The 12,926-nt window shown below is 38.4% G+C and overlaps 1 protein-coding gene across 1 annotated transcript in view; it reads left to right on the forward strand.

Moving 5' to 3' along the window:
• BBOX1 (butyrobetaine (gamma), 2-oxoglutarate dioxygenase (gamma-butyrobetaine hydroxylase) 1) overlaps positions 1–12,926 on the forward strand; it is a 67,007-nt gene that overhangs the window by 46,231 nt on the left and 7,850 nt on the right. The window contains exons 4-5 of the mRNA XM_010831783.1: positions 2,028–2,133; positions 8,232–8,428. Of these exons, the coding sequence (XP_010830085.1) occupies positions 2,028–2,133; positions 8,232–8,428 (303 nt within the window). The remainder of the gene's footprint in view (positions 1–2,027; positions 2,134–8,231; positions 8,429–12,926) is intronic.

The raw sequence follows: 12,926 nt of genomic DNA on the forward strand, positions 1-12,926 counted from the left end.
AAATAGGAAAAGGAGTACGTCAAGGCTGTATATTGTCACCCTGATTATTTAACTTATATGCAGAGTACATGATGGGAAACACTGGGCTGGAAGAAGCACAAGCTAGAATCAAGATTGCCAGGAAAAAATATCAATAACCTCAGATATGCAGATGACACTACCCTTATGGCAGAAAGTGAAGAGGAACTAAAAAGCCTCTTGATGAAAGTGAAAGAGGAGAGTGAAAAAGTTGGCTTAAAGCTCAATATTCAGAAAACTAAGATCACGGCATGTGGTCCCATCACTTCATGGCAAATAGGTGGGGAAACAACGGAAACAGTGTCAGACTTTATTTTGGGGGGGCTCCAAAATCACTGCAGATGGTGATTGCAGCCATGAAATTGAAAGACGCTTACTCCTTGGAAGGAAAGTTATGACCAACCTAAATAGCCTATTAAAAAGCAGAGACATTATTTTGCCAACAAAGGTCCATCTAGTCAAGGCTATGGTTTTTCCAGTGGTCATGTATGGATGTGAGAGTTGGACTGTGAAGAAAGCTAGGCACCGAAGTATTGATGCTTTTGAACTGTGGTGTTGGAGAAAACCCTTGAGAGTCCCTTGGACTGCAAGGAGATCCAAGCAGTCCATACTAAAGGAAATCAGTCCTGGGTGTTCATTAGAAGGACTGATGTTGAAGCTGAAACTCCAATACTTTGGCCACCTGATGCGAAGAGTTGACTCACTAGAAAGGATTGGGGGCAGGAGGAGAAGGGCTCAACAGAGTATGAGATGGCTGGGTAGCATCACCAACTCGATGGACATGAATTTGAGCAAACTCCGGGAGTTGATGAAGGACAGGGAGGCCTGGCGTGCTGTGGTTCATGGGGTGGCAAAGAGTTGAACACAACTTAGCGACTGAACTGAACTGAACAAAAACTTATAGATAGAATTATGATATAACCCCATAAATCTACTCCTTCATATCACCCCTCCACAAATTGAGAATAGTTATTCAAATAAATGCATGTACTTGAAAATCCACATATTCATACCAGGACTATTCACAGTAATCAAAGAGTTGAAACACCACAAATGTCAATCAAATAATGAATGAACACATTGTGATATATCCATACAATAGATCATTATTCAAGCATAAAAAAGAATGAAGTGCTGATACCTGCTACAACATAGATGAATCTCAGAAATATTATGTTAGGTGAAAAAAGCCAGGCACATGAGTCACATGTATGATTCTATTTATATTAAATATACAAAAGTAGTTAAATCCACAGAGATAGAAAGCAGGTGGGCATTTGCCAGAGACTGAGAAGAGGACAAAGTGGAAAGAAACTGCATAATGGGTAGTAGGTTTTAGTTTGGAGTGATGGAAATGTTTTGAAACTATATAAACAGAGGCATTTGTTACCAGCATTGTAAATGTTCTAATGCCACTGAATGTCAATGAAGTTTTCATTTTAAAATGGCCATTTCATATTCTGTAAATTTGGCCTCAATAATTCATTTTTGAAATGCATTAAGCTATTAAAAACATAACCTACAATCCCATATGCGTGTGTGCTTGCTCAGTCACTCAGTCATGTCCAACTCTTTGTGACCCCATGGACTGTAGCTCGCCAGGCTCCTCTGTCCTTGGAATTTTCCAGGCAAGAATACTGGAAAGGGTTGTCATTTCCTCCTCCAGGGGCTCTTCCCGACCCAAGGATCAAACCCGTGTCTCCTGTGTCTCCTCCATTTGGCAGGAGGATTCTTTACCACTGAGCCACCTGGGAAGCCCACAATCTCATATACACCTCTTTATAAACTCTGTACTCTTTTTTTTGGAGAGGAGAAGTGAAATGAGAAGCTGATTCTGAGAAGGCTACTTTGGACAAAGAAAGGTCAGACTCTTTTCCTGGCTCATAGTCATTATGGTAATTATTTCATAAGATGAAGTTTCCATTTCTCCCGTGTCTCAAGTTCATTCTAACACATTTCCTCTGGCTAAGTGACAGACTGTTTAAACATATGTTTCTTGTATTTTACAGACATACCTGGCAAGTGCAAGACAAAATCGATGCAAACAATGTGGCTTACACAACTGGGAAGCTAAGCTTTCACACTGATTATCCAGCCCTCCATCATCCACCTGGGGTAAGGTGAGCCTCAACATGTTTTCCCCAAGGCAGGCCAAGGACTAGTATTCTGTATTTTGAGCCTAAAAACTTGTATGTTTCACTAGTTAATTTGTCTTAATGTAGATCTTTCTCCAAACACAATCCAAACTCACAAAATCTCTGTACCTAAATCTTGAACAGCCTCACATTCACAAGGGATAGAAGATTTCCATGTATTTTTTTTTTTTTTTTTTTACATTTCTTCATTTCTCCCTGGAAATAACTACTGGCACTTACTGCTTTGCCAAGACATTTTACCACAGCACTATATCTTGAGGTCTTTTTGAACATTTAACATTCCCTGGAGACCTGAAAGAGAAAATAAAACCAGGGAACACAATGTAGAGTTTTTCCCACAAAGTCACATGGCCACCATTCCTATCAGTTAATTACTGCAGTAAAAAAAAAAATACAACAACAACAAATGAACAAATAAAACCACTCCATAACTTACCAGCTTAAAAGCACAGCCATTGACTATGGTTTTACAGTTTCGGCTATATTCAGCTAAGTAGTTCTGCTGCTGCTGAGTCTGCAAGGGACTGGTGGACCTAGGTGGTGGCTGAGATGACTTGTCCCTGCCCCATCTGATCTATCAATTCCCCACACACCAACACCCCCACCCGCACCCTGGCTGGCCCAGGCTTATGCCTGCTACATAGCAGGTAGCAGGGTCTCCAGAGAGCATGCTGAAACATACAAGGCCTCTTGAGACCCAGGCTAGCAATCAGCACAATGTCATCTCTGCCATGTTGTCATGCTTTTTTGGTCAAAGGTTTTAGCCCAGACTTAAGGGTTGAGGAAGTAGAGGCCACCCTTTGCGGGAGAAGCTGCAAATACATACCACAAAAGGGTGTGAATGCAAGAAGCAGAATAACTTTGGTTGTTCTGGGAAACCATCTACTCTCCCATCTATCCGATTCTTCATCAAGCAGGGAGATGTTCACCACGGAGCACAAATCCTCCAGATCTTCTGGAAGCCTCCCCGTGTACTACCTTGTTACAACAGTACCATTTTACTAAACAGCTGCATTTTCACAAAAGCATCATTTTGCTAAACCAAGAAATAAATGGTCAGAAAACTATCTTTGAAAAGAGATGTTGTTCCTATTTTTAGAGCTAAATGCAAACTAAATGAAATAGCCCCACAGAAATGTGTATCTTCAAAGATAAATGAAAGTGGAAATTTGGGGTAATTCTCTAGCTAACGAAGGTGAAATGGGGGAAATCAAAATCCATCTGTGTTTTTCATCATATTAACTGGACACACTTCTCCATGCCTTTGTTACCCATTGTCGTCATCAGTATTAACTAAGCTAGGCTAGTATTTTACTTCACCTGTTTCAAATTACTTTGTTGATTGTAAAATACCACATGATTTCTTTGAACTAAATGCGACAGTGAAATGACCCTCAATAGTCACCTTTTCAGGAAGGGGTTGAGGGGAAGACACACAATGTGATTTGTTTTAAATGTGGCCCAGAAATTTTCTAAAACCCTGGGGGTTAAAAGTCAAACTAATCATCTCAGTTCATTTGCCAAAGACAAGTTGGAGAAGTCAAAGGGAATGAAGTTCTTAAAATTAGACTAGAAAACTAGATTCTATTTGAAATTTTAAATTACCTGATTTTTTATGAATTTATGTTTTGTTTCAGGGTTAAAATTGAAAGCCTACAGAAAAGTGATCAAATGACTTCATAAACATTCCTGAAGTGTAAAGTTTGACATTTTCATAGTATATTATATTACACTTTCTGTATTTTATATTCTTTCAAAGCATTTTTACTTATATTGCTTTATTTGATGCCTCTTAGCATTCCTTCAAGGTAAATAGAAGCAATCATGTCTTTTTATGTTAAATGAAGGTGCCCAGCATGGTTAAATACTTTCACAGGGTAATAGGGAACTTGAACTTGAAACAAGGCCTCCATCAAAATTTTTTACCACATCATAGGGATCATGAGTTGGACTTTCTAATTACCATTTCTATAACATGCTGACTATAGACATTGTCATACATTACAAACACATGAAATACAGGAATTGAATCTTTTACTTTCATATTATTTCAAAACTTAGCCCAGTACCTTAGATGTAATAAAGACTTAATAAATATGCTAAAAAGAAGTTTAAAATGCCACAAAGTTGTACCAATCTCTATCAGCAAGTGAAAGGTCCAAATCTAAATAAACTGATAGATTATTAAATAAAAAATGATTCCTGAAATGTCTAGATTCTAGTAAAATAATGATTGAAATTCAGGTACCTGCTTGTGCTATTAAGTTTCTACTTTGGAATTATTCAAAGGTTTTTGAACCAAAGTTTGAGTTCTTTTATAGCAAATAGAATAAACCAATATTCTTTTCAGTACAGATGAAATGATCTGGATAATGAGTTACCTGTTGAGAGTTCAGTTTGATCAATTTCAATCACATGGGGCAGGATAAGGAGACATATCTTTAATGAAACACAGATGTTGTTTCATTCACTGTCTCTGGGCCAGAAGTCACATGCTGCCATAAAGTAACATTTAAAAAGAAAATATTTTGGTTCTGAATGACTTACATGACGTCAAATTTTGTGGGTTTTATACACACCAGGCATATATTTACCTTTTGAATGTGCAATGAAAGTGTTGTCTGGGTCCATCGTCTTTTTTCTTTCATAGGATTGCATTAAAATGTACATATACAAAAGAAGATTATTAGTTGCCCTTGCCATATGTAAAAGACATCAGTTGACCTTTGTTTTAAAGATTTATATTTAAAATATTCTGTGACTTCATTATGGCAGAGTCTAAAAAGGATTTGAAGAACACAGATTCTACCACAGACCAAGTTATGTTATTGCTTTGCCTTCTTGGAGTTTGAGAGGCTTGAGGTTGATATTTCCATTTCATCTTATTTTTAATCATGCTGCTTCACCCCTCATTGCCTTGGCAATGAGTCGATTTTCTACAATGACTTGGCCAGTTTATGCACATATTTTCAAGCTCAAAAAGAAGACATCAATTTAAGGATGAGCGATTATTCATTTAGGTCAGTTCTCTCATAATAGCAGAAAATGCTGCTGCTGCTGCTGCTGCTGCTAAGTCACTTTAGTCGTGTCCGACTCTGTGCGACCCCATAGACGGCAGCCCACCAGGCTCCCCCGTCCCTGGGATTCTCCAGGGAAGAACACTGGAGTGGGTTGCCATTTCCTTCTCCAATGCATGAAAGTGAAAAGTGAAAGTGAAGTCTCTCAGTCGTGTCCAACCCTCAGCGACCCCATGGACTGCAGCCTACCAGGCTCCTCCGTCCATGGGATTTTCCAGGCAGGAGTACTGGAGTGGGGTGCCATTAACTTCTCCACAGAAAATGAGGTGTCATCAATCTAAAAATGGAAGTTTAAGTTTACAAAACACAACTCACACACCACACAATACTAAATTAGTAACAGTGCTGTAAAGGGACTTCTCCCTTCACAGGAAAGGAACTTGCTGTCTGAGGATTTAAAGCACAAAGGCCAAGGTTTGAGCACTAGTTTTGCCATATATTAGCAGAGTTCTTACCAGCTGGCCAGTTTTACACCTGAGTCCTAGTTTCTTCCTCTACAGAATGGAGATGAAATTATCAAATTCTAAAGACTGTTGTAGGGAATGAATAAATATGCATTTGTTGTTCAGTCACTCCATCATATTCAACTCTTTGAGACCCCAGGGACTGCAACACACCAGGCTTCCCTGGCCTTCACTATCTCCCAGAGTTTGCTCAAACTCATGTCCATTGAGTCAATGTTGCCATCCAACTATCTCATCCTCTGTCTCCTCCTTCTCCCCTAGCCCAACACCATAATTTAAGACCACATGTATATTATGTTTTAAATAGAACTTTTGTATGGTTTTGGAAGGAGGCAGGATTTCTCACAGCCACATGTTGGGAGAAGTCACATGTGGCCTCTTCAGACTGACACATTTGGTTTGTCTGAACACACATTCATTGTATATCTGTTACGGATGAGGCACTCTGCAGGAGTCAAAGGAGAGTGGGGAATGTTGTTTCTGCCCTCCAGGAGCTCACAGTTTACAAAGAGATGGACCAGAGGAGATTCTGTTCCAAAACAGCAGAATCAGCACCAGGGCAAGAGCTTCCTGAACAAACACAGATACCAAATGCTGGCTGGGTCATGCAGAGTGGGGGCTGTTCAGAGAAGAAGTGAACTTGTTTCTGAAGTTCTGAGATCAGTCAGGCACAGACTAGGGGGAGGCATTCCAGGCAGAGGGAGTGGCTTGCTGGCAGAGGGAGAGTAAAAAAGATAGAATATTCTTTTGGGGGGAAAAAAAAACCTGTAAACATTCATCATGTTCTATAATAATCTACATGGGGAAAGAATCTGAAAAAGAATGTATATATGTATATGCGTAATTGAGTCAGTTAGCTGTACACCTGAAATTAACACAACATTGTAAAATCAACTATACTCCAATATAAAATAAAAATTAAATTTAAAAAGTTAAAATTTTAAAAAAGGATTTTTATTTTAGATCTGCACTATCCAATACAGTAGACACTAGTCATCCAGGATTAAGTTGTAATTTAAACTAATTAAGATTAAATAAAGTTTAAATTTAAGTTTCTCAAACTAACCACATTTCATGTGCACAATACACATACAGAACTAGGGATGACTACATTGGGCTCATGGAAGAACATTTTCATCATCACAGAAAGTTCTAATGGGCAGCACTTGCCCTAGCAATCTTCAGAGTTAGCCAAGCTAAATGGATATTTTTCCCACTTACACTGGTATCCCCCAGTCTGTGTATTTGATCATATTTGCCTCTTCCTTTGTATAAAAATTGTCAGACATTGGTTTTTATTTTTATTTCATGAAGAAGGAAGTTTTTTCACAGCTGAAGAGTGTTAGTTTCTTTATGCAGAAAATCACAGTCTAAATTTAGGTATTCAAAATCACCCACCCATGCTGACTTACTAAAAGGAATCACATAACCAAGGAAAATAACTCCATTCAAAAGAATATTGTTTAAAATATCACCACATTTAGCTTTCCAAAAAGAAATCATATTAAGCATTTTTCTCTAAATTTTAGTAAAAGTAACTAACACTTACCATCCTTTTGGTTTCTCATTCCCAATATTTCTGGGGCTTATTCATCCTCATAGCCTCATCCTATCTCATTCCTTTATCATTATACTTGAACTACCTCCCTTGTGACTTGGCCTTCCCTTGTGGCTCAGCTGGTAAAGAATCCGCCTGCAATGCAGGAGACCTGGGTTTGAACCCAGTTGGGAAGATCCCCTGAAGAAGGGAAAGGCTGCCCACTCCAGTATTCTGGCCTGGGAGAGAATTCCATGGACTGTATAGTCCATGGAGTCGCAAAGAGTTGGACACGACTATGTGACTTTCACTTTCACTGCATTCGATTCTCAAGTAGTTACTCTCTTATAAGTTTCTCCCTTAAAAAATTGTATCCCTTGTTAACACCACTGGACTAATAATTTTCAACTCAGTCTTGACTACACTATTTCCATATTCAAAATCCTTTAACAATTCCTCTCTGTGCACAAGAAAGTCCAATCTTTCATCTGACATTCAAGACTTCCCCTGATTAGATCCCAAATTACCTTTCCAAGTGGATTACTATTTCCAGTTGTAACCCTCTACTGAAGCCAGATATTTTGAGACCCAGTGAAGTGTGTGTTTTTGCACACCCATCAACACTGCCAAGTGATTTGCTTTCACTGTTCTAGTCTACGTATCCAAAATCTTATCTCTTCAACTTCACCCAAATTAAATTCCACTTCTTCTGTAAAGCCAACAGTAAGTGCTCACTCCCTACTGCTCTTATGATCTGTGCCTTTTGTTTGCAAACATTATTTGATTGCATCCTTGTCTTAAACTGTAACACTATTTGAACAGTAAACTTGATTTCAAGCAACTTTTTTCCCTAACCTCTTTCTCTGTTGACACAAGTGATAGATATAAAAGTATATTACTTTTATGAATCATTCTTTATAGCTGTCAAAAATGTAGGTGCACACCATTTTAAAACATGGTTCTTTGTTTCTATTTCTAGGTTCAGCTTCTGCACTGCATAAAGCAAACCGTCACTGGGGGTGAGTCAGAAATTGTAGATGGATTCAACGTATGCCAAAAGCTCAAGGAAAAAAATCCTCGAGCATTCCAGATTCTGTCCTCCACCTTCGTGGACTTTACAGACATTGGAGTGGATTACTGTGATTTCTCTGTACAATCCAAACACAAAATAATAGAGTAAGTACTGTTTCTAAGTTTCTCATCTCAGTAAAACAGTTGACAGCAAAAGCTTCATTAACCTAAAGCTTAAACAGAAAAATCCAATACACTTCTCAGCTTTACTTTATATTAACTGTTTAGCCCAGTTCTCGAATGAAGGCGAAAAGAAAGAACCCTGTCACCGCTAAAAAAAAAAAAAAAAATATATGAAACTCTAAGAAATCTCTGTTCTTAGTCAATATAAGTAACTAAGACTTCATGTATTCTTCATTTTTAAACTATAAATTCTGCATAATTATAATCAGTGTGATTGTATTAATCAGGACCCTTTCAGAAGTGAAAAACTATAACTCAAACTGGATAGTCTAGCAGTTGAAAAGTATCGTCTGATATTGACCTTTTATTTTTTCCTTCACCTCTTAGCCAACACATCCAAAAATGAAGTGTCGGCTTCATTTTTAAAAACAATCAGTAGAAACTCCAAGTTTTCATTGTCCTTAGAGCTGGTAATGACAGCACACAGAAAATACTTATTTTCCAATAGCTACAGCAAAGGTATAGACTCGCTGCCCAGAATGTTTAAGTCTATCCTGGAAGAGTCACCATGGCTAGGAAGTCAGAGAATTCTGATTGGCTGTCCTGGATCACACGTTCATCTCCAAAGAAAGGTCAGCCTCAACTGAACCACAGGGCAGAGAAAGAAACAATAACATCTCCCCAGATTGATGCCAAAAAATCACATGTTCCCTACACAGAACTTTTTGTGTTCTTTTTTTGTTTAGCATTATTTCATAAGACAGTATCTACAAAGGCCATGCATATATCCTTTTATTTGAGAATTATCCTACATTGTTTTTCTAGGACATATTTGATTTAATCTGACCTTAATGAATTTTGAGGTGTTTCAATTTTACAGTTGATTTTGTATTCTTCTTCTAGGAGAAATTAACCAAATAATATGAAATAAACTCATTTAATAAATAATCAAATCCCCAATATACTAACTCAGCTTTCTTAAATACACACGTGATTGTCATTTATTCATTCAACAAATATTTATTGAGGCCATTCACTCTTGTTGGTGCATGGGATACATTGGTAAACAAAACAGTTTCCTGTTCTCATGAAGCTTCGTTACTAATGGGGGAGGGGAGAATTAGAAATTTTTAAAATAAATGAGGAAATTGAAATGAATGTTAAGATATTTTAAGTGCTTAAGAAACAAGGACAAGTCAGGCAGGTTAGGGGAGTCTGTAGAGCCAAAGACTTAGGGAGGATGAAATTTGTATCATTAAATAGTGTTTCAGTTGAACTCCAATACTTTGGCCACCTGCTGTGAAGAGCTGACTCATTTGAAAAGACCCTGATGCTGGCAAAGATTGAGGGCAGGAGGAGAAAGGGACGACAGAGGATGAGACAGTTGGATGGCATCACCGACTCAGTGGACATGAGTTTGGGTAAACTCAGGGAGTTGGTGATGGACAGGGAAGCCTGGCGTGCTGTGGTCCATGAGGTCACAAAGAGTTGGACATGACTGAGTGACTGAACTGAACTGAACTGAAATAGTGTTTCAAGGACAAGCTTTACTGAGTAGGTGATATTTGAGCAAAACTTAAGAGTAAGGGAGTTTGCCCAGAAGATAAGCAGTTTCCAGAAACAGCTAGAGCAAAGATCCTAGGATGACCCTAAGAAGATGCTTGGTGTGGTCAAGGAACCACAAGAAGCCACTCTGTGGGGTAGAGTGTTAAGAAAGGAGGCCAGATGGTTGTCAGTTCATATAAAGCTGCGTTAACCATCATAAGAATACTGGCTTTCACTCTTAGTGAAAGATTTTGACCAAAAGAGAGACATCTATATTCATATAAAGTTATTTACATTTTTAGTGGATTACCCTGGCTGCTGTGCTCAATATAGTGCAGGAGAACAAGGGCAGGAATAAGAAGTCCAGCTAAGGAGCTCATATGGGACTTCAGGTCAGAGCCGAGGATACCTCGAACATAAGTGGTCCTGGTGGGGACAGCAGCAGTGTGGAGAAGAGTCCTCTTTGGGATATATTTTTGCGTATTTAATCAGCATATTTCCCTGAAATATTGGATGAAAGGTCTGAGAGGAAGACAGACTTAAAAAAATAAATCCTGGTCCAAAGTAACATTATCCAAGAGGTCAGTCATCGAGAATGGAAAAGGAAGGAATAACTCTCAAGATTCCTAGGTTTAACATGATCGTTTTAAATATTTAAAAGACCATTACAAATTATCATTTTGTTGTGACACAATATGATTACAGATTCTGCAAGGCTAGTGAATAGAGGCAAAAAAAAAAAAACCTTGGCTATTGAGTGAGGTTAACCAAATAGCCATCATCTGAATCATAATTTGGCTTGTTATTTTTTTTGTAATGAAATTCCAGAATATGGTCATTATCAAGGTCTCAGAGATATCCCTAGAAAGTATCAAGTTTTAACATTAATTCACTTAAAATTTGTTTTTAACAACAGGAGATGAAACAGAGTTTTCAGTTAATCAAGGGTTTCAGTACCCTGATTGTTCGGGTTAATTTTCCTAGTGGTTAAATCTTTTCACTCTTTTGAGATGCTTATTTCCTATTTAATACAAAAAGATCTTGGAGGCTGCTGAGAAAGTTAAGTGTCATGCAGTACAATAAAAAATAAAGAAAGAAACCAGGACAAAAACAATAATGGTAATTAAAAAAATAATAATATTGGTCAATTAAGCTATGGCAGTGCAACCTAGTGGTTACAAATCCAGCCACATGAACACAAGTCCTTCTCTTGTTATGTGTGTGCTGCTGGTCAAATGACTTATGCTTGCTAAGCCACAAAAAGGAATAATTGTCAGTAAAAAGAAAAAGAAGGAGTGATATGAATTCTTGTGCTGTGCTGTGCTTAGTCACTCAGTGCTGTCTGACTCTTTGAGACCCAATGAACTGTAGCCTGCCAGGCTCCTCTGTCCATGGGGATTCTCCAGGCAAGAATACTGGAGTGGGTTGCCATGCCCTCCTCCAGGGGATCTTCCCAATGCAGGGATTGAACCCAGGTCTCCCACATTGCAGGTGGATTCTTTACCACCTGAGCCACCAGGGAAGCCCAATAATACTGGAGTGGGTAGTCTATCCTTCTCCAGGGAAAATTCCTGACCCAGGAATCAAACCAGGGTCTCAAGCACTGCAGGTGGATTCTTTTCCACCTAAGCTACCTAGGAAGCCAATGTTAATACCTACCACATAACAATTGCAGTGGGAATTATAGAGAAAATATACAGATAGCCCTGTCACAATGCCTGACTCAGAAAGAGCAGAATAAATTTTAGCTAGCTATCATTTTCATAATCCAATCTATTTACTGGTGATAGATTTTAACTTCAGCTCTGAGTTTCTAATGACCAAAGCAAGACAGGATCATAATGAATTTGCAAGATGCTCTTAAGATATAAAATTTTCTTGCATAACATGTGATGTGGTAGGCAAGACCATAGTATCTCTCTCAATGACAAATAATATTTTAACTAATGAAGAGAATCTACAGCATCACACTTGAATTATAGGAGATGATTCCCCAGTCTTCACTGGGCTCTTTTATGGACATCACTGATAAGGTTTTACATTTGCTAGTTTGCACTCAAGATGTTGCTGGTTTATGTTTAAATGCTTGTCCTGCATGCATAGCTAGTATTTAGCTGGTTATTCCCCATCTTTGGGGTTTTCACCCTTTCTTAGCATATAAAAAGATGTCCTCTTCATTAAAGGGGACTGGAATGCAAAAGTAGAAAGTCAAGAGCTACCTGGACTAACAGGCAAATTTGGCTTTGGAGTACAAACGAAGTAGGTCAAAGGCTAACAGAGTTTTGCCAAGAGAACGCACTAGTCATAGCAAACACCTTCTTCCAACAATACAAGAGAAGACTCTACACATGGACATCACCAGATGGTCAATACCGAAATCAGATTGATTATATTCTTTTAAAGATGGAGAAGCTCTATACAGTCAGCAAAAACAAGACCGGGAGCTGACTGTGGCTCAGATCATGAACTCCTTATTGCCAAATTCAGACTTAAATTGAAGAAAGTAGGGAAAACCACTAGACCATTCAGGTATGACCTAAATCAAATCCCTTACGATTATACAGTGGAAGTGACAAATAGATTCAAGGGATTAGATCTGATAGACAGAGCGCCTGAAGAACTATGGAATGGATGGAGATTCGAGACATTGTACAGGGGGCAAGGATCAAGACGATTCCCAAGAAAAAGAAATGCAAAAAGGCAAAATAGTTGTCTGAGGAGGCCTTACAAATAGCTGAGATAAGAGAAGCTAAAGGCAAAGGAGAAAAGGAAAGATATACCCATTTGAATGCAGAGTTCCAAAGAATAGCAAGGAGAGATAAGAAAGCCTTCCTCAGTGATCAATGCAAAGAAATAGAGGGAAACAATAGAATAGGAAAGACTAGAGATCTCTTTAAGAAAATTAGAGATACCAAGGGAACATTTCATACAAAGA

Source organism: Bison bison, unplaced genomic scaffold (assembly GCF_000754665.1).
Source record: "Bison bison bison isolate TAMUID 2011002044 unplaced genomic scaffold, Bison_UMD1.0 scf7180017864531, whole genome shotgun sequence".
NCBI classification, from domain to species: domain Eukaryota; kingdom Metazoa; phylum Chordata; class Mammalia; order Artiodactyla; family Bovidae; genus Bison; species Bison bison.